Source organism: Saccopteryx bilineata, chromosome 3 (genome assembly GCF_036850765.1).
Source record: "Saccopteryx bilineata isolate mSacBil1 chromosome 3, mSacBil1_pri_phased_curated, whole genome shotgun sequence".
NCBI lineage: Eukaryota > Metazoa > Chordata > Mammalia > Chiroptera > Emballonuridae > Saccopteryx > Saccopteryx bilineata.
In genome coordinates, this window is record NC_089492.1 from 65,229,563 (window position 1) to 65,256,426 (window position 26,864).

Consider the following 26,864-nt stretch of genomic DNA (forward strand, 5'->3'; position numbering starts at 1 on the left):
TTATGCTTACATGCCTATTTTTAATAATAATTGTAAGAAAAAAGTACTCATTTAGATACAAATATGTCACATCACAAGCAATAGATTGACTGACTCTGCATGGATCGAATATGGAGATTTACAGATTAATCTTCCAATATCAAAAAGGAGGACATATAGGAGGATACTTTTCAAGGGAGAACAGAGCTTACAAAAGGACTGCCCTCCCTAAAGGAGGATGATGGGTCACCTTAGAAGTAATACGTATTAGCACCATTCAAAGGTTAGTATACTTACTAGAAGTAAATATGCATTTGGAACACATCCAAATATGATCCTTAATTAGCTGAAGTAATGAAACACCAGGATGTGCCAAAAGAGAAGCTTACTTTCAGTCTAGATCAGCATTTACTAACTGGGTTCTAATGAATGCTAATGCCTTAAGATGGTAATAGAAAATCCTTGAAAATATATCTCATTATCAAATAAGAGGGAAACACTGAGAAACAGGTTTCTTTATTATAGCCTTTAATTTGCTAATATGCACTGAGCTGTCTAAAGGGGATCTAAAATATGCAGTATTTTCAAATTTACTTTACCATGAGTCCTCTCCCACCCTTTTTTGAATACCAATTAATACCTTTAATAACAAAATCTTTGGAACATTACTATGAAAATAATGGCCCACACCCCTGAATATGTTTCAGTATGTCATTCTAAGTCATTGTACTTATAATTAATATATGGTAAACAGGCCCTGGCCGATTGGCTCAGCGGTAGAGCGTCGGCCTAGTGTGCGGAGGACCCGGGTTCGATTCCCGGCCAGGGCACACAGGAGAAGCGCCCATTTGGTTCTCCACCCCTCCGCCGTGCTTTCCTCTCTGTTTCTCTCTTCCCCTCCCGCAGCTGAGGCTCCATTGGAGCAAAGATGGCCCGGGCGCTGGGGATGGCTCTGTGGCCTTTGCCTCAGGCGCTAGAGTGGCTCTGGTCGCAACATGGCGACGCCCAGGATGGGCAGAGCATCGCCCCCTGGTGGGCAGAGTGTCGCCCCTGGTGGGCGTGCCGGGTGGATCCTGGTCGGGCGCATGCGGGAGTCTGTCTAGTCAGAAAAATGAAAAAAAAAAAATATATATGGTAAACAGAAATATCTTGATAGAGCATAGATAATGCCAATACCAAAATTCAGTACTCCAAGATGTGATCTATATTTAAGAGGGGAACATATACACGTCTATGGCCATAACACAGTAGCTATCTAGCAGGAAGCTCTTCCTTTCATGTTACCAATTAAAAGAAAACTGTAAGCTAGCATGAGGGAATTATACTGTACTATAAGGAGCATAGACTGTAATATGAAAGACCTGTGTTTCATTCACATCTCCACCATTTAACTGGGTAAGTTATCTCATCTTTTTAGGCCTCAGTTTTTTCATCATCAACAAAGATAAAATGTCTATGAGGATCACCAACATACACACAATATATACAAAGAACACAACTGGTTCTCAATAAAAGTAGCTATTATTTTGTTGATAACTGATAACACGTGCCCAATTTTTGATTGACTCAAGTAATGAAAGGATTGTATCTAGTGTCCCACTCTGAAACTGCTTTCTGCTCTCCAAGTCAGAACATCCTGAATAGATTAAACTGGATAATTTCAAAGTATGTTTTGCAATTAACAAGTGGCACATGAAAAAGATACTCATTGATAAAATACATTTGGGTAACTATTACACAAACAGAATAGTTACTTCTCAATGGGTCTTTTGGAGCTTTAATATGCTAAATTTTGACATGCTAAATATGATTGTAGATATAAAAAATATATATTTTACATATATAAAGTATGCTCATATAGATGCAAAGTTGTCTCTGGAAGAAGCCATAAAAATTTTATGATTAAGCGAGATTGATAGTCTTTCCCCAAAGCACTTATTCCAAAACTTGTTCTTTCTGCACCCAATTATTTCTCCTCCTAACACCCCTCCTTCACCTTCTCTTAACAAAGGCCTGTCACCTTCTGTTGAGCTAAGAGGTAGGTAATTTAACATCAGCTTCCTCACTTTCCCTTACCCCACCATAAAGTTCCTTGACATCAGCTATAAATCTTTTCTTCCCTCTCATTTCAGGGGAAAAATATTCCTTTGAATTTCAAATGTGAACTACTCATTCATCCTCAAATCTATCTCTTCTTGCCTTGAGTAGTAACTTGCTCTCCTAAGTATTTACTTATAAATATGCCATTTGCAATTTCAAGCACACGACTGGGTCTTCCACAATACTCAACAAACATACTCAAATCTTTTCATGCTTAAAAAAAGAATCTTCCTTCAACTCTTGCCACATTTTAACTACTATCCATTTCTCACTTTTAATCAAATTTCTGAAAGGAATAATCAATATTTATCAATAATTTTTCCTCCTCCTCCTCTTAGAAAATTACTCAGAAGAACTGAAAACCTTCTTTGATTTTATTTTCAGGCTTTAAAGCCTGAGTTAAAATCTTTATTTTATTACTTCTTACAAGTTAACTTCTCAGTGCCTCAACTTTCTCATTTGTAAAAGAAGAGAATAGTAATGCCTGGCCTGTGGTGGTTCAGTGGATCAGGTGTTGACCTAGAACACTGAGTTTGCTGTTCAAAGCCCTGGGCTTGCCCAGTTAAGGCACACAAGGCAAGCACCCAATGAACAACTTAAGTGAAGCAACTATTAATCCGTTGATACTTCTTTCTCCCTCTCCCCCTCTCTCTCCTCTCTCTGTAAAATCAGTAAATAAAATCTTTAAAAAAGGGAATAGTACCTACATGATCTTGTTAACCAATGTAATCCCAATAAACTTAATTAAAAGAAAATTAAAAGGAACAGTAAGAGTACCTAAACATCCTAGCATTTGGGAAGGACAAATTGAATAAATGTAAGTAAAGCACATAAAATTGTTCAGGATACACAGAAAGTACTTAATAGAGGCAGATACTGTTATTCTCAATTTTTTTCTCCTCTAATTCTCCCTTAACTGTCCCCTAAACATAGTGCAATCTATTTTCAAGGTGATGAATGGAACCCACTAATTTACCTTCCTCTCTGACAAATCCCCATGAAATTACTAGGAAAAATACTATATAAACAAGAGACAAAGATTTTAACAGCACTGGAAAACTAAGAATGATATGATCGATGGACCAAAATCTTACAGAAAATCTTAGAAAATATAGTATGTTAAGATCATTTCATCATACTTCTAGAAGTTTATGTAACAAGGTATTATGCTTAGTCCCTGTGCAGGAAACCATGAATTACATAAGCTTCAGTGGACTGTTCTCAAATCTAATCCTATAATAATACTATCTATGAAAATTTGAATGAAATTCCTAACAAATTTTAAAGCCTTTTAATAATATAATCCATAAGATGAAAGCTGGCCCTATATTAACTATGACTTGGTCATGATAATGAAGTTATAAGAAATTATTTTTCCAATAAAGACATAAAATATACAAAACCAAATCAACTTAAAACATTTTATAATTTTTAAAGTTTAGCACATTTAAGAGGAAGGAGAACATATCTCTGCCCCTCTCCCAGCAAACACAAAATAAAAAAATAAATTGGTATTAACCATTTTTTAATGGGTTGGGGAATAGTGAGTTTTGTAAAATATAACTGAAGCTGGGGGAGAAAAGAGGCATTTTTCTATAATCAAAGGTATTTAAATACATTTTCTATATACATACACACACACTAATTTGAGAAAGAGCTTATCTTATATTTTTTTAACACTTTTTAATCTACCCATTATAAAAATAGTCTCCAAAGTCAGGATAAATACTATAAGACAGAATAAACTAATTCTAGTAGAATACACTACCTCCAACAACGATGTTCACCATTTCTTCTACAATGCTCTGTACAATGTCTTGTGCCTTTTCCTCACAGTCATGATTTTCTCCATCATATAATATATCATTTTTAGATAATGCTTTAAAAAGAAAAAATTCAAGAAGACATTATCTTATTTTAGAAACTTTTACTAAACATTTATAATAAAAAGCTTTCTTTTAAAAAATAAAAGATACAAAACTAGAAGCAATTACATGTTAAACCATCAAAATTTATAACCAAATCAAATTGTAAAATGTTATAGATTCAAGTCAGTTCCAACAAAGATTCATTTGATAAATTATTAAACAATTATACAACTTAAGTGAATTTCTGGATTATTCCTTTAAGAACCAAACTTTTAAAAATATTTTGAATAACACATTTCAAACATGTCCCACACTTGCCAAATAAAATATTAAATGTAATCAAGCTTGTTTTGATTAACTTAGGCTCATCAATAATAACAAGCTCATCACTGTGCCTTAATGTACTGAGGTCCTTGAAGAAGCAAAGATAGGGCCATCTTGCCTTCCACCAGTGAATTCCAGGCCTTCCTTACATTGTTTGTTTCCCAACAGAATCTAAATATCCAATCTAAAATAAAATTTAATAAGTAAAATATAACTCATTCTCCAATTTAACATTAATTTAAAACATAGCTGCCAATCAACTTCTGATCAGCATAAAATAAATTAATAAAAAAGTTGGCATTAGTTAGTTTGTACGACTTATTGTAGATAAATATAGGGTTTCTAATATGTTTCTTGAAATGTATCAGGAAAGTTCAAGTAGTACTTTAGGATGCTTTGGGAACCACGACCCTGTTCTGGGAGCTACTGTCTTACACCAGTGGCTTCAGAATGCATATTGGCCACTAGCCAATCCTAACCTACTGTTTGCTGCATTCTACAAAATACTGAATGCCACAAGGGGAAACTTAATAAGCTTGTCAAATTAGTTATTTTATTAAAAAAAAAAAGAATCTGGGCCCTGACCTGTTGGCTCAGCGGTAGAGCTTCAGCCTGACATTTGGAAGTCCCAGGTTTGAGTCTCAGTCAGGGCACACAGGAAAAGTGACCATCTGCTTCTTCCCTTTTCCCCCCATCTCTCTCTTCTCCTGCAGCCATGGCTTGAATGGTATGAGCAAAAGTTGGCCCCGGGTCTGAGGATGGCTCCATGGCCTCTGCCTCATTCACTAAAATAGCTCAGTTGCCGAGCAATGGAGCTGTGGCCCAGCCAGGCACAGCATCACCTGGAAGGGGCTTGCAGGGTGGACCCTGGTTGGGGCACACGAAGGAATCTGTCTCTGCCTTCTGCCTCTCAATTAAAAAAAAAATCCCAACACAATAGTATTTAGCTGCTTCTGCAGATTAAAAACATATAAATGTCTTGGCAGACAGTTTTTCTACCCTTCTTAAGCTTTGTATTTCTGTGCTCTAGTTGGCTAAAATGAACTAGTCTGAAAATCAGTTTCAACATAACTGAATATAGTCACTAAAATGTGCACAAAATGACTAATGAATCAAGAGTCAATTCTCATATAAATCATCTGACAGAAATAGATTAGAGTAACAGCAAGTAATTGATTACACATAGGAAATGATTAGAGAAGTGAACTATTATGTCCAAAGTCAAAGAGCTAGTGATTCAAGGCAAATAATCTAACTCAGGGGTCCCCAAACTACGACCCACGGGCCACATGCGGCCCCCTGAGGCCATTTATCTGGCCCCTGCCACACTTCCGGAAGGGGCACCTCTTTCATTGGTGGTCAGTGAGAAGAGCATAGTTCCCATTGAAATGCTGGTCAGTTTGTTGATTTAAATTTACTTGTTCTTTATTTTAAGCATTGTATTTGCTCCCATTTTGTTTTTTTTTATTTTAAAATAATATATGTGCAGTGTGCATAGGGATTTGTTCATAGTTTTTTTTTTATAGTCTGGCCCTCCAACGGTCTGAGGGACAGTGAACTGGCCCCCTGTGTAAAAAGTTTGGGGACTCCTGGGCTCAGTGGTTGAGCGTCGGCCTGGCATGCAGAAGTCCCGGGTTCGATTCCCGGCCAAGGCACACAGGAGAGGCGCCCATCTGCTTCTCCACCCCTCCCCCTCTCCTCCCTCTCTGTCTCTCTCTTCCCCTCCCGCAGCGAGGCTCCATTGGAGCAGAGATGGCCCGGGCGCTGGGGATGGCTCCTTGGCCTCTGCCCCAGGCGCTAGAGTGGCTCTGGTCGCAACGCCCCGGAGGGGCAGAGCGTCGCCCCCTGGTGGGCGAGCCGGGTGGATCCTGGTCAGGCACATGCAGGAGTCTGTCTGACTGTCTCTCCCCATTTCCAGCTTCAGAAAAATACAAAAAAAAAAAAAGTTTGGGGACTCCTGATCTAACCCAAAAGCATGCATTCTTAACCAATGGCTCTTGAGTAGAATTTTCATTTATCAGCTATTTGGAGAAAAACACATTCAAGGCCAATCATGACTATGCCACAGATAATTACACCGTATTTATAATTCTGTATCCTATAGGGCAGTGGTCCCCAACCTGTTTTGGGCCACGGACCAGTTTAATGTCAGAAAATATTTTCACAGACTGGCCTTTAGGGTGGGACGGATAAATGTATCATGTGACCAAGACAAGCGTCAAGAGTGAGTCTTAGACGGATGTAACAGAGGGAATCTGGTCATTTTTTAAAAATAAAACAATCGTGAAGACTTAAATATAAACAAAATGGAAATAATGTAAGTTATTTATTCTTTCTCTGCAGACCGATACCAAATGGCCCACAGACCAGTACCGGTCCGTGGCCCGGGGGTTGGGGACCACTGCTATAGGGTACCCACAGTGGTACTGCACACACAGTACAGTAGATTCTTTCACTACTTGGGTCTCACTCCATGTTGTTTCTTCTGTTCAAAGATTCTTAAATTTTTCTAGCTAGCCAATACTTAACACTATACAAGAAAGTTCAGCTAAAAAACATCATTTTCCACCACAAAGATATGTCCTAACTCTCCTCAGCAGAATTACATTGTGCATATGCCACTTTCATGAAATGTATCACATTGTGTCTCATATATATGCCTGACCATCCAGGCAGACCATGAGCACTCTAAGAGTAAGAGCTGTACCTACATCAGCTTTTTAACACTGAGTCCTAGCATAGTGCCTAGTACAGAATATGACAAATAAGGGAAGAAGTATCGTATTTTTCACTCCATAAGATGCATCCCCCCCCCAAAAGTGGAGAGGAAAATGCCCATGAGTCTTATGCAGCAAAAAATATGGTATTTTATTAAATATTTTAACACACCATTTGGTTCAGAATATTTTTTTTCTTATTTTCCTCCTTAAAACCCTAGGTGTGTCTTATGGTCAGGTATCTTATGGAGTGAAAAATACAGTAACTCCCTATATTAGAGATTAGCCCTTTGAATCAGCCCCTTAATATACTCAGTGAAAGTAAGGGAAATTTTGACAAGGGCAGGCTAGAAATATGTAAATCATATAAGCAGTATAGTTTCTCTATTAGCTTAAGTATTATGAATACATGTTTGGTTTATCAAAATATCCTTTTCAAAATAAATAATAAAGTACTATTAAAACTAGTACAGCATCTATTCATGCCAGTGCCACTATCGGGTTATGAAAAAGACGTGGTGAAAAAATCAGAAGCTGAAATTATAGAAGTCTTTCCTCAAGGTAAGATGAAAACACAATTCAGATGAACTGTAACTGAGCACTAACCATCCTAGTTCTCCACACCACACTAAAGAGGCAACAGCATTTCTATCCTTTTCTGATGCCAATGTAAGGAAGAACAAAGGGAACAACCAAACTCCCTGGCAGTTTTATAGAAGAACTGAGAATATTGTTTGGAGGTAAAAAACAACTTCATGTGACTATTTTCAGAGAAATAAACATGTAAAATAAATAAATATAACTTAATTTTTATAATCTTATAAACTTTTCCTTACAAATTTACATAGGAAAAAGTGTCAGCCTGTCCAGTGGTGGTGCTGTGGACAGAACGTCAGCCTGGGACGCTGAGGTCCCAGGTTTTGAAACCCCAAGGTTGCTGACTTAAGTACGGGATCATCTGGCTTGAGCACGAGAACACAGACATGATTCCATAGTTGCTGGTTAGAGCACAAAGATCACTGGCTTGAGCAAGGGGTCATGGCTTGGCTTGAGCTCCATGGTCAAGGCAAATATGAGAAGCAATAAATGAACAACTAAAGTAATACCACTACAAGTTGATGTTTCTCATCCCTCTCCCTACCTGTCTGTCTCTCTCTCTCATTAAAAATATAAAATAAAGAAAAAAGTATCAGAGGACATCTCAATATAAAAATGAAATATTTTTGTATGTCAGATAATTACTCTAAAGATTTCATTTTATATTTAATTTCAATACTTTCTTACCATAATATCTTTTTAAATGTTTTTTTTGGCTCTGACCAGTTGGCTCAGTGGTAGAGCAGTGGCCCGGCCTATGGATGTGTCCTGGGTTCGATTCTGGTATGGGCACACAGGAGAGGTGATTATCTGCTTCTCCACCCTCCCCCTCTTCTCTCTCTCTCTCTCTCTCTCTCTGTCCATTCCCCTCCCACAGTCATGGCTCGATTCAATTGAACTAGTTGGTCTCAGATGCCGAGCATGGCTCTGTGGCTCTGCCTCAGGCAATACAAAAAATAGCTCAATTGCTGAGCAATGAAGCAATGACCCCAGATGGGCAGAGCATCGCCCCCTAGTGGGCTTGCTGGGTGGATCCCAGTTGGGGCACATGTGGAAGAGAGTCTGTCTCTCTGCCTCCCCTCTTCTTACTAAAATAAATAAATAAAAAAATATTTATTTTATTGATTTTAGAGAGAGAGCAGAAGAGAGACAGGAATATCTGCTCCTGAATGTGCCCTGACCAGGGATTGAACTGGCAACCTCTGTCCCTCAAGATGATGCTCTACCAACCAAGCCATCCAGCAAGGGCTACCATAATATTTTCTGAATATAATCATTTCCTAAAATTTCAATCACATTCCAGAAAACCTTACCAAATAAATAGGTCTTGTTTGCTGTAAAACTAATTTTAATAAGAAAACTTAAGTTCCTGTATAACACGCTAACACATTTATAACCCTCTTCAGTAACACCTATCTCCTCCAAAACAAGTCTGTAACTCACACTGCTCATGAAATGTTAATAAATGCATAGTGTCATCAACTCACAGATGTCTTGTGGGTTAAAGTAAAATTAACTTTACTACCTAGGATGGAGAAAGCACACAATTACCACAATGTGTCTGATATCCATTAAATCATATTACCCTTTCTACATTTACCAAAAACATATTCCCACACTATTCCCTTGACACACATAGACACACACACACACCACCCACCACAAACCCTTCTCAAAAAGATTACTTTCAGCTGCAGTTGCCTGATCAGCTTCAGTCTGTTCATTTTCTGCACTGGAAATATCAGATCCATTTTCAGGTTCTGTGTCATCCTGAAGGCTTTTATCCACATCATTTGAATGGGGATCAAGGTCTCCTTCATGTTCTTGGGATATATGATCAACAGTCTGAGGTGGCAGATACCTAAGGTGAGGTGACTCAGGCTCATGATGGCTGACTGGAGATTGCAGCAGATGCTGCTGCTGCCGGTGCCTTTCCTTTTCCATCTGTTTGGCTTCCTGCAACTGCAAAAAAATAGAATAAGCTGGAATATTTGTAAAATAAGTTGTTTACAATTTGAAAGAATAACATTACACTCATTACTAATTATAGGCCATCAGAAACAAAGAACATAAAATATACGAAAACACAAAAACCAACTAAAAAAGGTCACTTCTTTGGGGGATGGAAAACTGGTAAAAAAAGAGATGGAAGTCTTTCACTATATATTGTCTTCTCATTCTACTCAGTGTTTGAATGATGTAAATGTATTATCTAAACAAAACCAAAATAAAACAAATTATTGTAACAGCCTTAGAATAATAACTGAATTGTTGCCAATAGTGGATTTATCCAATTAAAAGTTTCACTAAAAGAAAAGGAAAAGTAGATGGGGGAATAAAATACACACATTCATTTTGTATGGATAAGTACATACAGAAATGGAGTCTAGAAAGATACATAGAAAGTAGTAATAATGGTTAGGTACAGGAGGTGGGGGTTAAGGAGGGAACTTTTCAGTGTACACCCTTCTGTAGTATGTTCTAATGTCACCTTACCAAATGCCTTTGAATTAAAAAATAAAAATTACATTTTTATTATTTGTATTTGTTCATTTTAGAGGAGAGAGAGAGGGAGAGAGAGAGAGGGAGAGAAGGGGGGAGGAGCAGGAAGCTTCAACTTCCATATGTGCCTTGACCGGGCAAGCCCAGGGTTTTGAACCGGCAACCTCAGCATTCTAGGTCAACGCTTTATCCACTGCGCCATCACAGGTCAGGTAAAAAATAAAAATTACATTTAATAAATAAAATTACAATGAGTATTAAAATGCCTCTGCCCAGTCACCTAATAAGAATTAAAAAATCTGTAAATGTTAGTTTTATTTTAGGTAACCTGTCATCATTATATACAATATCACCGGTAACACTGGCTCACTTACAAGATGCTAAAAACAGTAACAACCAGAAGAACTAGGTTTCAGTTTTTAGCATTTTATTTCTTTTAGACACATCTCTTTTGGTCCTCATGAACTAATAAGAATGATTTTCACAGAATTAATTTCCACAGATAAATATTTTATGGTGTCACATATGAACATTTCATATTTCCTAGTAATATTCCAGGTTATGTGGTAATACCAGAATTATATGAATTTACAAAATAAATTTAAATTAACAATTTAATGGTCAAAAGGTAAAAAGAGCCCTATAATTATGGTCTGAATTGCTTCTTTTACAGATAAGAAAACTGATGGGCATAACCTGTTGCACAGTTAGAATCAGAACAGAATTCTCAGACCAATTCTTTAGCCCGTTCATGAGGAAGTTAACTTCCAAATTAACAGTGAAGAATTGGGCCCTGGCCGGTTGGCTCAGTGGTAGAGTGTCGGCCTGGCGTGCAGGAGTCCCAGGTTCGATTCCTGGCCAGGGCACACAGGAGAAGCACCCATCTGCTTCTCCACCCCTCCCCCTCTCCTTCCTCTCTGTCTCTCTCTTCCCCTCCCGCAGCCAAGGTTCCATTGGAGCAAGGTTGGCCAGGGCGCTGAGGATGGCTCCATGGCCTCTGCCTCAGGCACTAGAATGGCTCTGGTTGCAACAGAGCAACGCCCCAGATAGGCAGAGCATCACCCCCTGGTGGGCATGCTGGGTGGATCCTGGTCAGGTGCATGCAGGAGTGTCTGACTGCCTCCCCGTTTCCAGCTTCAGAAAAATACAAACAAAACAAACAAACAAAAAAACCAGTGAGGAATCTATGACTTGCAATCTAATCCTACTCTCAGCTGAATTTCAGCCAATCTGCACCATGGTTTAGTGTGGCAAGCACAAGCCTTGGAATTATAGACAAGCGAGGTGCTGAAATTCAACACCCTTTGAAAAAAGAAAGGAAATGTTACTGTATGAAAATTATTTTCTACACCTATACTTTCTAGAGTAGGAGTTCTCTACATCGGTACTATGACATTTGAATTGGGTAATTCTTTGTGGTGGAGGTGACTGCCCTATGCACTGCAGGTGCTTAGCAATATCCCTATCTTATACCTGCTACACCTACCTACCCCATTATGACAATCAAAACTGTCTCAAATGTGACTTCAGGGACAAAACCCCTCCCCAGTTAAGAACCACTGTTCTAGGCCCTGGCTGGTTTGCTCAGTGGTACAGTGTCGGCCTGGCGTGCGGAAGTCCCAGGTCCGATTCCTGGCCAGGGCACATAGGAGAAGCACCCATATGCTTCTCCACCCCTTCCCCTCTTCTTCCTCTCTGTCTCTCTCTTCCCCTCCCGCAGCCAAGGCTCCATTGGAGCAAAGATGGCCCGGGCGCTGAGGATGGCTCCATGGCCTCTGCCTCAGGTGTAGAGTGGCTCTGGTTGCAACAGAGCAACGCCCCGATGGGCAGAGCATCGCCCCCTGGCGGGCGTGCCGGGTGGATCCCAGTCGGGTGTATGTGGGAGTCTGTCTGACTGCCTCCCGGTTTTCAGCTTCAGAAAAATACAAAAAGAACCACTGTTCTAGACAGAAATTAGCATTTTCTTCATTAAAATTTTCTTTTCCTTTATTTTTTTAAAGATTTTATTTATTCATTTTAGAGAGGAAAGAGAGAGAGAGAGAGAAAATGAAAGAGAGAAAGGTGGAGGCGCAGGAAGCATCAACTCCCCTATGTGCCTTGACCAGCCAAGCCCAGGGTTTCAAACCAGCAACCTCAGTGTTCCAGGCTGATGCTTTATCTACTGTGCCACCACAGATCAGGCTCTTCATTAAATTTTTTTTTTTTTGCATTTTTCTGAAGCTGGAAACGGGGATAGACAGACAGACTCCCGCATGTGCCCGACCGGGATCCACCCGGCACGCCCACCAGGGGGCGATGCTCTGCCCCTCCGGGGCGTCGCTCTGTCACGACCAGAGCCACTCTAGCGCCTGGGGCAGAGCCAAGGAGCCATCCCCAGCGCCCGGGCCATCTTTGCTCCAATGGAGCCTTGCTGCGGGAGGGGAAGAGAGAGACAGAGAAGAAGGAGAGGGGGAGGGGTGGAGAAGCAGATGGGCGTTTCTCCTGTGTGCCCTGTCCGGGAATCAAACCCGGGACTTCTGCACGCCAGGCCGACGCTCTACCACTGAGCCAACCGGCCAGGGCCTTTTCATTAAAATTTTAAAACTTTACATTTCATAAACACTTTTTAATTTATTTATTCATTTTAGAGAGGACAGGGAGAGAGAGAGAGAGAGAGAGAGAGAGAGAGAGAGAGAGAGAAGGGGGGGAAGAGCTGGAAGCATCAACTCCCATATGTGCCTTGACCAGGCAAGCCCAGGGTTTCGAACCGGCAACCTCAGCATTTCCAGGTCGACGCTTTATCCACTGTGCCACCACAGGCCAGGCTCATAAACACTTTTATTGGAGGGAGCAGGGGAAAGGATATCAGTAGTATATATAAGTTAATTGGCATCTGGCTTAGAATTTTAGTAAATGTGAAATTTAAATTAGCCTGCCCACCCTTTAATTTTCTCTCCCTTCCCTCTTGTACTTTTCTATGACTATCCACAGGAAAGAACTAAGTATCCTTTGTGACATGAAATATGTTCAAAGCCTTTATCATAATTCAGTTACATATTCACTTGTGTGATAATTAGTTTAAGGTTCATCTTCCCCATCTATGTCCCACATTTTGGAAGATTTTTAAAGGCAGTGAACAAGTTGGTTTTGTTCGCCACTGTGTAAATGAGGCCTGGAACATATAAGCAATATAATAAAAACTTGTTGAAAAAGTCAAATAAAACATATTTGTGCCATTAAAAAATGGTAACATTGTTATTCACTTCTTTAGAAAAGCAACAGAACTATTACTTATAGGTGCAAAATAGAAATAATTTCAGTGTTAATAAATAAGAGTCAACAGAATAGTATGTCCTAGAGTATTATGCATCTGTACAAAAAAAATTAAGAAGATCTCTAAGGACTAACATGGAATGCTTTCCAAGACACACTGCCAAGTGAAAAGAGCAAAGCACAAAAGAGTATCTACTGCATGTGTGATAGCCAGCCTTCAGACGGCCAACAATTCACTTCCTGGTAGGGTCTCCTGCCATACTGTACCAGGGATGGTCTGGGTGACCACAGGTAGATACTGCAGCTCTGTCTTATTGCTCGCTCTGATCCTCTTCACCCTGGGGGAAGACAGCTGCCATGTTTTGAACAGCCCTATGAGACCGATAGGTTAATAAACTCAGGTCATTTTGGCCAGTAGACAGTGAAGAAGAGAGGCCTTTCACCAACAGCCAATTGAGTGAGCTTGGAAGTGTTATTCTTTAGCCCAATAGAGCCTTTAAATGACTGAAGCCCCAATTAACAATGTGATACACTCATTCAACTGCAAGTTCATATGAATCCAAGCCACAACCACCCAGCATCCAGCTGGGTAATGTGTTATGCAAAAAACATAACTAATACAGTATGCTACCTTTTGTGTAAAAAAAGTAAAAAATGAAACTACACATATATATGCTTATCTGTGCTAAAGAAATGCAGGCAAGAAAAACTAGAAACGAAAGAGACTGGTTACATTCAAGGTGTGGGAAGAGGAGGGAAAGAGGAATAATGTGGTAGGAAGGAGGAGGAAGTGGTACTTCTCTGAGTATACCTTTTATGTAGCTCTGAATCTTAAATTACAGTAATGTTTACCATACTCAAAAAATAAATACCCAATTAAAACAAAGATGTGAGAGGGACTGAAACGGAAAACAGGCATTAAAAAGTGAACTTAATTTTATATAAAATTTATATAAAATTTTATTATTCCATTGAAGAGTGTGGAGAACTAACCTAAATAACTTTGGAAACAGTGTTTTAAGTGGGTACCATAAGGCTAAAGACTAAAAGAACTACATATAAAATGTTGTAATCTATTTAGTAAATTTGTTTCTCACAGGGTTAGCAATTCTAAAACTATTTTGTGTGTAAAACAGAGTTGAAGAAACAATATATCATAGAAAATGAAAACCATATTTCTCATTGTTTAGATAGAAGTTACAAATAAACAAAAGGCTGAAATAAACCCTGTAGAGTTGGAACCAGAACTATCAGTATAAACACAGTCTTTAATATATACAGATAGAAAGTCACATACAGGTACGTGAGGAGTAGGGAGTACGGAGATAAGGTGAGTACACAGATATCTATTTCCTAGCTTTATCTGCTGAAAGGGTCTAGAAGCAATAACACCCCACTGGTAATGAACAAACCTAACACTCAGATTTCGGTTTCTAATCACTATTCTCCAATTAGAGAAGCCAGGGCTACCTGCTGAAGTGGTTGACTCCACAGTTGAAGCAGAGAAAATTCAAAATAAGCCTGCAATATCTTGAGATTCCAAAAAGAAGATGCTCAAAAAAAAGGGAATATGTCAAAAGGACACAGTCCAAAGTTGGAATAATTTAAGTAACAAAATTAATACTGATAGTATTTGATTATAACCAGTAGAGTAGAATAAAATAAACACACATGACTATAGACTGATATAAATAAAACACTAAATAAACAGAAAAGGAAAATAATCATGATTAATAAATACAGGAAAGAGAAATAGAAAATCACCATTAGTGAAACACCACAGTGATATCTGTTGCCAAGAAGATTCACTCATGGATACTTAAATTAGGATGGGGCGTGTGAGAAGAACACAGGGTATATGCATAGATTTAAAGTATCTTTCCCAAGATACTTATTAACTGCAAAAGAATAAGTAGTAACATTATAGTAGAAGAACCTGGCAGATATCACCATAACCAAGTAATCAAGATTAATATTACCAGTTATAAGACATATCAACATCATACATTACTGACATGATGCACTGAAAAGAACACAACATTGCTTCAGAGGTATTCTAGTGAAAAAAGGACAACATCATTCTAATCATGAGAAAATATCAGACAAATGACCAGACATTCAACAAAATAACTGGTTATTTTGCATCAAGGTGATGAATGGTAAGGCTGAGAAATTGTTAACAGCTGGAGAAGACTCACAACTCAATGGATATTAAATGCAAGATGGAATCCAGCATCAGATGTTGAAAGAGGAAAAAAAAAGGGGACATTAATGGGAAAATTGGTGAAATTCAAGTTAGATCTGTAATTGACTTGATAGTATTATATCAATGTTAATTCCTGCTTCTGATCATTGCAAAATGATTATGATTGTGTAGGTGGCATTAAGAAAGCAGATTAAAGGGGGTCTCTTTATAATATTTTAGCAACTTTCTGTAAGTTTAAAATCAGTTCAAAACCAGCTAAAATTTTGTTTTTAATTATGGATTCCTAGACAGTTTTAAAAAATAATTCTCTAGCTGCTGATCTCTTACCCCCAAAATATTTATATATATTTCATTAATATAGATACATATTTTATATTTTAAAGGCTCAATGAATTTTATACCAGAATAAATCAAATTAGGTAAGCATGAGTGCAATAAAAATATCAATTCATAAACAGTTCCATGAAAATGATGGCAATCAATATCACTCAATTTTATTTGTGAACGATTAAAAACATATTTTTATCCAAAGTCAAGTCAGTAAACCTCAAAACAAAACAATACCACAGATCTCCAGCAAGTAGGACTGTAAATGAAAGTCATTCTTTTCTACAGACACAAAAGATTTCATTATATCTATAAACTCTTCTCTAAATTTGATGCCTGTGGTGTTTCACACAATCTCTCTCTTTTTAATACTTACTGCTTGGTTTTCCATGCGGGCAAAGATAACATTTAGCATCTGAGTAAGAGTAGCTTTGGCTGTTGTCTGATTGATGAGGTTTTTGCTTGCTAGATAGATATTGTAACATGTCCTCACAGCTTGCAGTACAGTTCCTTCATGAATTTCTATGTGTTGAGATGTTACTGCAGTAAGTAAAGCCTTAAAAAAAAAGGACAAAGTTAAAGCAATTTTCTGCATCCGAGTTAGAGCACAGAAAATGTATTTTTATATTAAAATTAAAGCTTTCAGCCATTATTACCATTTTCAGGAATTATCAGTATAAACCTACAAAATTTCTACTTGTCTTGAATGGATCATCAACTGTTAAAATATTTTGTTTTCCTCGTCTGGCAATAAATAGTTCCCACATAATCTTCCCAAGCCCAGAACACTAGAAAATCCTTCAAAGTCATTTGTTTCAACTCAAGTTTCACTTTTATATAATTTATTTCTATTTTTTAAATTTTATTTCGAAAATTAACTTTATCAGGGTGATATCAATCAATAAAAGTATAAAGGTTTCAGGTAAACATTTCTATAGCATTTGAACTGTTGATTATGTTGTACACAGCACCCAAAGTCAAATCATATAGTTTATTAAAACGCACATTAAAACTGTCAGTGTAGAGCACCGATATGCTTCACACCATATAGCTACTGAATTAGGCTATCAACTTTGGAGGATACACACATTGGTATCTTGCTCACGTCCAATTTATTTTTGAGATCTTTCTTATAGACTGAACTCAATAAATGTGTTGTTATTTGTTGAAGATGTTTACAAATGTTTTAAAATAAAGCATTTAAGACTATCCTAAAGTGAATTTTCCAATAAAGTGAATATTTTAAGTGAATTTTCTTATATCAATTTACATACTATTTCTCAAAAGCAAGAACTCATTCTTCTGTCCTTTTATGCTCTACAATGCTATACAGAAGCAGCACTGAGTGTATGCTAGATAAGTCATGACTGACATAAAATTGCACATGATAGGCCAAACAAATTGGGACAGCTTTTTATAACAAAAATATATAACTTGTGAAGTAAATAGTTATGAAACTGACAGGACTCAGAAGGGACTATATTCACACATAAAGAAACATTTGCACATGTAAACAACTGCAAAAGTACTATTAGCACAAAAAAATTTTACTGGTATATAAACATACCACCATTACCATTAGCGGTAACATTAAGAATGCAATGTTTAGCCTACCAGGTGGTGGCGCAGTGAATAGAGCGTTGGCCTGGGATGCTAATGACCAAGGTCCGAAACCCCAAGGTCTCCGGCTTGAGCATGGGTTCACCAGCTTGAGCATGGGCTCATAGCCATGACCCCATGGTTGCTGGCTTGAGCCCAAAGGTACTAACTTAAAGCCCAAGGTCACTGGTTTGAGCAAGGGGTCACTGGCTCAGATGGAGCCCCCTCAGGTCAAGACACAGATGAAAAAGCAATCAATGAACAACTAAGGTGCTACAACAAAGAATTGATGTTTTTTATCCCTCTCCCTTCCTGTCTGTCTGTTTCTTTCTTGCTAAAAAAAAATTTTAAAAGAAAAAAAACCCCCACAAATGTTTATAACAGACTAAAAGCAGTGATTATCTTTAAAGCTGTTTAATCAATATCCAGGAAAACAGCACAAACCCAGGACAGAGTTTAGCTGAGCAGGTTCAGCAGATGGACAGGTGCAAGGAAATCAGGAAAGCTGGTATATAAGGAGTCCACACAGTGAGGCATGGGTATAGGGTAGACTACAAGGAGTCTGGCAGTATAGAAGAAACTACAGGGGTCATGAGGACCTTCCCATGGTACCCTAAAGCTCAAGAGATACAATAAGTATGGGAAACAGGTCAGAAACTGAAACAGTCTGGAGGACTCTGGTGTCCAAGCCTAAATTGAGACCTTCAAAACAAAAGATTTCAAAATCTTTGCTAACTCTCAGCTTTCAAGAACAAAATCCTGCGATATTGAGTCTAAAAAGCACCCAAATGACCTCTATAATAGCTGGAAAGCACATAAAATGACCTCTCCAAATACTTTCCGAGGTAAAAGCCTTTTTTAAAATATAGATAAAAAATAACAAAGTCACAATTTATGTAATTATTTACCTTTATTATTTGCAACTGAACTCCTTCGTCTGTTTGAGGACCTTGGAAACAGCCACAAATTGTTTCAATAATTCTATCAATTAACTTCTTGCCCGGTGTTGTACTATCTGGAGCATTGCCAGTCAAGTGCCCATAAGCAATAAGTTTCTGAAATGAAGAAAGAAAATAAAGATTCTAATTAAACTAATATGTAAACTAATAAAATATACATTAAAATTACAATATAAAGTTGAATATATATTAAAATTTGTACATGAAAACATTAAAATATAATCAAAGCCAACACTCTTACCAACTTTTCATGAAGAAACCTTTATTAGCTATAAACATGAAATTATTTATGCTGTAACTACCACAAAAACAGAACAATAACTACAACAAAACCATCAGGCAACACTTTGAGAAAACCAAGCCTTAGAACTTGTCTCTGATGAATTAGAATAGCTTACCACTTCCTACCTAAAAATTATTGATACTTTTTTTGTGAAAGCTATCTTCACTCATTTAAATGACCCCAAATCTCTTTCCAAATTAAATCTGTGAAAATACAGAAAACCGAATTTCCATACACTGGCTGCAATAAATCACAGACTTGTTCATTAATACAAGGGCAACCCTGGAAGGTCACAAATCAACCTTATCCTTAACCTATCTTAAGAACAAATGAAAAGGATACTGTCTCTTCCTAATCACCAAAAGGTTAAATAGGCATAACCCACCAATAGTAAAAACACTTGAAAAGAGTAGGACTGCTCTATTTGGAGGTATGTCTTACAAGTATGTAAGGGAATCCTAGCAAGTAAAACAGAATAAAACATTTGAGAAATTTTTCTAACATAAATTAAAGTCAGAGCTAAAGTCCAACAGTGAATATAAATACTAAGCTGTCAATTTATATAAAATAGCAGGCATTTAGAAAAATCATTTGCAAATAATGATGTATGTCAGTGGTTTTCAATGTTTTTATACTTGGGGACCAGTAAAAATAGGAGAATTATCTCAGTGACCGCTAGGCAGAAATCACCCTGAATATAAGCAAATTCAACCAAGATCATGGGTCTATAATCTCCATACAACATCAGAGTGATTAACTCTTGCATATACAGGTGTAAAATTTCTGGCAGACCTACCTGTGGACTGGCGGTTGAATAAACAGTGAGTATGTAACAGCAGCAGCAGATTAAAAGTATGGTTCTTGTATTTCACAGATGAAAAAACAGACCAAATCAACACTTTCATTATTGATAACCTTAGTAAAGATTTTGTGATTAACTAAGCTAATGATTTTTGTTACCTTTAAACTAAAAAGATTTTTAAACTATTATTGTATCTTGAATATAAGCAACAATTTGGTTTCTTATTAAAAATAGTAAAGGCTATCATGAAAAATGTGTGAATCATCGATTGTGAGTAATGTTTAAAAACACATTCCAATTAGATGGTTTTTAGCTAAAGCCATCTTATACATACCTGTAAACAATCTAGAGATGTACTAACTATGCGGGGACATTTGGACTGGCAGGCCAATTCAAAGGGTAAGAAGTACTTGTCTGCTTCGATAAAATTTGTTTTTGATTTCACTGGTGGAAGGGTGCTTGATCCAGCTTTTGCTTCTCCATGAGGAGGACTAAAGGAAAATGAAGAGTGATTAGAATGTCCCATTTACCATATTGATGATAAACATATAAACAAAATTTCAGTTCTAAAAGGAGCCTTGTTAAACCAGTCTCCATCTTTCCTTATTATTTCATGAGGAAATCAAGCCCAGAAGTTAACTGCTTGGTTACAGGTCCTAAGCTAGTGACCAGAACCTGATCTGTGGTGGTGCAGTGGATAAAATGTCAACCTGAAATGCTGAGGCTGCCGGTTCGAAACCCGAGGCTTGCCTGGTCACGGCATGTACAACAAGCAATTAATGAGCAACTAAAGCAAAGCGACTATAAGTAGATACTTCTCATTCCCCCACCTCTCCTCTCTCTGTAAAATCAATAAAGAAAATCTTAAAAAAAAGCCAGTGACCAGAGCTATGATTAAATGCAAGAAAATAAAGATATTAATTATTTACTTTAAGTATTTACATTACTAAATATTTAGTAATCTTTTAAAACATGAATTAAAGTCTATGCAAAGACTTTAGAGCATATCTAATTTTATTTAAGAAAATTCCCTTATATATTTATGAAATCTTTTTATATTTATAAGTATGCTTACAATTACATTTCTTAAAAATCATTTTTAAAATTGATTTTATTTCAAAAATCACATGAATTTGCCACACAAAAATAAAAATAAAGATGACTATTATTTTGGCCAAAACTGACAAGTTTGAAAATTATTTTTACTAAAGAAAAGAAATCCTACTAACCTTTGTTTTTCAGTTTCCACTTTTATTTCCTCTGTGGAGGGAAATACATACATTAGAAAACTTGACAACAGAAAGATCATTAAGTAATTTGATTATAGGTTACATAAACTAATTTTTAATTTCTATAACAAATTAGTAAACCTATGAATCCAAAAGCAATTAAATATTAAAATTCTATTGCAGCAAAAAGTATTAATTTACACAAATAATTTTATAAAACGAGAATACAGATTAACAGCAATAAGAGTAGGTATAACTGCTGAGTACTAATTCTCAAAGCATTTCCTTTTCTCAAAGTAGTTTTTTTAAAATCAAGGAACTATTTACATTAACCAGAAGAAGTAATATTAAGAACAGAATATTATGTATGCTACACTCAAGTCACAAAATATAAGGCACAGGGAAGAGGAAAAAGCATTTCAATGCACCACTCCTGTGACCATCTCAAGGCGATTATCAGGCCAAAATTATAACTTCCTGACCATGTACAAATGTACTGACATTTAACCAATTTTTGTACTCATGATTATACAAGACACTGTAAAATACATATGGCCAATTTAATGGGAAATTTTCTCTTCACTGTTTATAAGAAATAAGGTAGATAAACTGTACACATAATAGAAGAGCCTTAAATTTAAATGATAGGTTTCAGAATCTGGTTAATTAATTAAATCTGTTTGAAACGTGGAAGAAAAGCATTCAAATATAACATTAATAATTAGCATTACTGCAGCTAAAAGGTGTTCAGAATTTACTATGTGCCAAACACTTTCATTTTACATGTACTAACATATTAAGCTTTAAAACAACCCTTTGTAGTCTGTACTATCATATCTTCATTTTAAAGATTAGGAAATAGAGGCACAGTAAGGTTAAATAACTTGCTCAAGAGCTGTCTTGCTTGAGTGTGTGGCTAATCAGGTTTCACCAGGTTTCAAAACTAGATACTTGAATTCTAGAATCTGGTTTTTTAACTACTCTACTACACAGGTATATCCAGAATATTGAGAAAAATGTGTTATATATGGGTATTATAAACAACTAGTCTATAAACTTAATAATAACTATTAATAACTATCATATTGAGTTCCTTCCATGGACCAGGTATTTAAAACACTAAATTTTTATTTTTTAAATTTATTGTGTTGACATGGTTTCAAGCATCATACCCAATATACTATCTGCTATACATGGCTTTGTGCTCCCCCCATACCTCATAAAAAGGCTCTTTCCACCCCCATTTCCCTCTTTTGCCCCCCTACCCCTGCTTCCATTCCCCTTCCCCTCTGGCCATTACTACCCTGTAGTCTGCGTATGTGTTACATATATTTGTTTTTTGGTTAATCCCTTCACCTTCTTTGACACAGTTCCGTCTCCCCTCTTCCCTCTGACAGCCATCTGTTTCCTGTTATAAAATACTACTTAATAAAAGTTCACATATACTTAATAAAATAAAAAAATAAAAGTTTTAAATAAAAGTTCAATACTACTTAACAAAAGATCTACATATGGTTACTAAACTTGTGCAGTTCACCAATGCACGCAATTCAAATAACTTTTAAAGATACAGTACTCCCTGGCTGGGTAGCTCATTTGGTTAGAGCATAGTCCTTATGTGCAAGGTTGTGGGTTCAATCCCCGGTCAGAGCACATGCAAGAATCAATGAATGCATAAGTGGAACAAGAGATTGACATTTCTCTTTCAAAATCAGTAAGAAAAAATACAGTGAAAATGAAGGACAAATTGTGTACTTATTATGTCTCAAATCTTCACAGAAAATTTAAAAACAGTATCTTTTTTATTTTAAAATATTATCATTATTACTTAAAAAGCTGAGCTATTTCTAAAAATCAGGTAAGGTAGAAAAGAGATGTGACACTGGAGAAGGGGGAAGGTGGCAATGTCTGTATAAGTGAATTTCCATTAATAAAGAGAATAGTGTATTCTGGTTAAGTAAATAATATATTAACTAAAGATATTATAGGTAGTATAACATTTTAAAGAGCACTGATTTCACACCACTTGTCACTAAATAACTTGAGACTCTGAAAACAACCCTCACTTCACTAAACCAGATAATTACAAAAGTCCCTTGTACTACATACTCAGATATTATATTGGGCTGGCAAGAAAGTAATTTCGGTTTTGTAGTGTGAAATAAAACTCATTTTTTATGCAAAGAATAAACTTTAATCAATTATATATTTTCCATTTTGTTCAATGACCTTTTGCCATCATTCTTGCAGCTTCATGATTCTGCACTCATAGACATTTTTGTCCTTATCAGCAAAAAACTGAACCAAGTGTGATTTAAGATCATCATCATTTGTGAAAGTTTTACCATTCAAAGAGTTTTGCAAACTTCGAAATAAATAGTAATCAGATGGGGCCGGGTCAGGGCTGTAGGGGGGATGTGACATCACTTCCCAACCAAGCTCCAGTAATTTCCCATGAGTTACTAAAGATATGTGAGGCTTTGTATTATGGTGGAACACAATTCCTTGGTGATTTGCCAATTTTGGCCATTTTTCTTTGATTGCTTCATCCAGTTTCATTAGTTGTTGACAGTAAACATCTGAATTGATCAGCTGGTTTCTTGGAAGCAGCTCAAAATACACAACACCTTTGTAGTCCCACCAAATTGACAGCATGACCTTTTTTTGATGCAATTCAGCTTTAGATGTGGTTTGTGCAGGTTCATCACACTTGGACCACGATGGTTTTCTAATGATGTTACTGTAGATGACCCATTTTTCATCACCAGTGATGATTCTTTTCAAAAAAGGGTCAGTTTCATTGCGCGAGAGATGCATATTGCAAATATTGATTTGTTAAGTGAATCTCTTTCAATTCATGCGGAACCCAAATATCTAGCTTCTTAGCGAGTCCAAGACATTTTAAGTGATTTTCAATTGTTTTGTGTGATACATTTAACCTCTCTGCAATCTCTGTTATATAACGATTCTCTTCAATTATGGCTTTGATTTGGTCATCATCAATTTCAATAGGTTGACCAGAACATTGGTCATCTTTGAGTGAAAAATCTCCAGAACAGAATTTTTTAAACCAATTCTGACACGTACATTCTGTTCTTCAGTCAATATCATAAACTTCACCTATCTTTTTGTGAGCCTCAGCAGCTTTCTTTCCTTTATGGAAATAAAAAAGTAAAATATGTCGAAAATGTTTGTTTTTGCACTCCATGTTAAAATTGACCCTAAACTAACAGCTACAAACAAAATTACGCATAACTTGCTTCTAAAGTAACCTAAATGGCCTGACCAGGCGGTGGCGCAGTGGATAGAGCGTTGGACTGGGATGCGGAAGACCCAGGTTCGAGACCCCGAGGTCGCCAGCTTGAACCCAAGGTCACTGGCTCCAGCAAGGGGTTACTTGGTCTGCTGAAGGCCCGCAGTCAAGACACATATGAGAAAGCAATCAATGAACAACTAAGGTGTTGCAACGTGCAATGAAAAACTAATGATTGATGCTTCTCATCTCTCTCCGTTCCTGTCTGTCTGTCCCTGTCTATCCCTCTCTCTGACTCACTCTGTTTCTGTAAAAAAATAAAAAAAAATAAAAAAATTAAAGTAACCTAAATGTGACTGATATTAAATGTCAAAAGGAAAAAACTATAACACTGACAGAAGTCCTTCAAAACAATTACAACATTCTCTATGTATGATAACCTTAAATACTTTCTTGCCAACCCAATAGGTTTGGTTCCAGAATACCACCACCAACAATAAAGCAAGTATCACAACAAAGTGAATATAGCAACAAAATGAGTAATCCCAACAAAGCAACTAATAATCTTTTTTCTGGTGGAGGGTCTATCCTTCAATGTGTAAAAAAAAAAGAAAAGAAAAGAAATAAAATAACAACTGTGAAGCATAATAAAAAGAGATATGACTATATTTTAAAATATGGGTCAACAACTATGACTCATGCCAATCCACCAATTGTTTTGGTATAGCCCAGAGGTCCCCAAACTTTTTACACAGGGGGCCAGCTAGTTCACTGTCCCTCAGACTGTTAGAGGGCCAGACTATAAAAAAAACTATGAACAAATCTCTATGCACACTGCACATATCTTATTTTAAAGTAAAAAAACAAAACGGGAACAAATACAATATTTAAAATAAAGAACAAGATGACGTCAGAGTAATGGCGGGGTAGGAAGCGATACCGATAAATCTCCCCCAAAACTCAACAAGATCTTCAACCAGAAACAGAAAAACCTATACTTGGAGCTTCCAGATGCTTCGCAATACACCCAAAGGTATGATTGAGTGAAAAATTGGCTAAATATATAACCAAACCCCGAAGGAAATAGGGAGTAAGAAATGCTCCGCCTTCCTCACTAACCTAAACAGGGCGGCTTTCTCTGGTAACTGTGAATATAGAAACTGAGGCGGGCAAAGGGGGTGAATAGATCCAGGCCGCCGCGGCACAAACGGCCGAACCAGGCTGTGGCACACAGATCCAAGCCGAGGAAAATCTGATCCTGTGGCAACCCGGGCAATACAAGCTAACACTCGCGCCAAACCCAAACAAAGAAAGACAAGCGGAGCGGCCATTTTACCCGGTCTCCTGGTCGGTGCGCAGTTAGTGGGCGAGAATTTCTTCTTAGGCCCCGAGAGTGGGTGCCCGTGTTGCCCCACGGAGAGGCAGGGTCAGAGGCCTTTCTGTGGGCCGAGGACAGAGTCTCTGGGCAGCCCCAGCGCCCTGGGAAAGCCACGCACGGGAGGGAGTGAGAACTACTTCCAACGGTGGAGATTTTCCGTGTTGGTGAGGGTTTCACTCAGAGGGAACCGCGGCCGGCCTCATATCCTGGTGTGCGCGCGCAGATAAGGAGTGAGCGATTCCTCCGAGTGCCTCCGCAGTGCGCGCCCGTGTTATCGCACAGAGGGGCAGAGTCAGGGGCCTTTGTGTGGGCCAAAGCGGAATCTCGAGCCGCCCCAGCGCCTTGCAAAAGCCGCGCACGGGGACGGAGCAAGACTCAATTCCAACGCTGCAACATTTCCCTGCGGTTGGGGGTTTCACTCAGAGCGTGAGACTGCTGGCTGGATATCCTGGTCGCAGACAGTGAGTGAGAGTTTCCTCCAAGCGCCCCCCAGAAGTGGGCGCCCGCTTGTGTTACCGGACAGAGTGGCAGAGCCAGTGGTCTTTGAGTGGGCGGAAAGCCCGCCTGATTATGCTAGCAGCTCTGACTGACTGAGCCTTACCCAGAGCCCTGTGCTGAGTGGAAATAGAGTGGGGAGTTGCCAGCTCTTTGAGCCTCTTACTATCCAGGCAGAGGCAGCAGCAACCCCATAGTTGGATTATCAGGCTACTAATTGAGGAAGGAAAGACTAGGAGAAAGGCTCCAGGAACACGGACTCTCTCACTGGCGGAGCCTATAAATGCTAATGAGCCTCGACTCCCACGAGACTAAAGCACAATACATGACATTGCCATAGAGACTTATCAACTGCAAGCCTCTACCTGAGCGTGCCAAAGGGGCAGAACCCGGGGTACAGAGTCACCGACCAGGAAGAGGGAGAGAAAAGAAAAAGCAAGAAGATAACCTCTCAAAATCAAGAATAATCTGCAGACTTTATAACCTATCACATTTTATTATATTTGTTCGTTTGTTTCTCTTATCTTCATTCTTGATACTTTTTTTTCTTCCTCCAATTTGGCTGATTAACTCTCTACTGGTCTTACTCTCTCCTCTCCTTGAACTACACTACCCATAAGTGTTACATCTCCCATTATCTTTTCTCTTCTCTTCCTTTCTCTCTATGAGGGTTGCACTCCAAAACCCTTAACTCTCTTTCTCTCTCCTTTCTTTTTTCTTCTTTTAGTGGTTCCCTATTTTTTTTTCTCTCTCTCTCTTTCTTTTCTCCCTCTATATTAGTTTCTTCCTTTCTCCTTTACATCTCCTCTCATTCAAACCTCAATAACAAACAAATTATCTTATCTGGGACTCAAACCTATGTTTGTGGCATTTTGGGGGGTTTTTACTTCACCTTTTTAACTCACTAGCAGTGCTCCCATCCCTGGCTCTCCATATTATCTAGTTCTTGTTCCACTAAATACAATAGTAAGTTTTTAATTTGTCCCCCCATTTT

The 26,864-nt window shown here is 37.8% G+C and overlaps 1 protein-coding gene across 1 annotated transcript in view; it reads right to left on the bottom strand.

The window, feature by feature from the left end:
• The window catches only part of ARFGEF1 (ADP ribosylation factor guanine nucleotide exchange factor 1), a 141,368-nt gene that overhangs the window by 73,002 nt on the left and 41,502 nt on the right, over positions 1 to 26,864 (bottom strand). Inside the window, exons 2-7 of the mRNA XM_066266270.1 lie at positions 20,745 to 20,775; positions 19,850 to 20,006; positions 18,380 to 18,526; positions 16,249 to 16,428; positions 9,271 to 9,547; positions 3,848 to 3,958 (exon numbers count right to left, since the gene is read on the bottom strand). Of these exons, the coding sequence (XP_066122367.1) occupies positions 3,848 to 3,958; positions 9,271 to 9,547; positions 16,249 to 16,428; positions 18,380 to 18,526; positions 19,850 to 20,006; positions 20,745 to 20,775 (903 nt within the window). The remainder of the gene's footprint in view (positions 1 to 3,847; positions 3,959 to 9,270; positions 9,548 to 16,248; positions 16,429 to 18,379; positions 18,527 to 19,849; positions 20,007 to 20,744; positions 20,776 to 26,864) is intronic.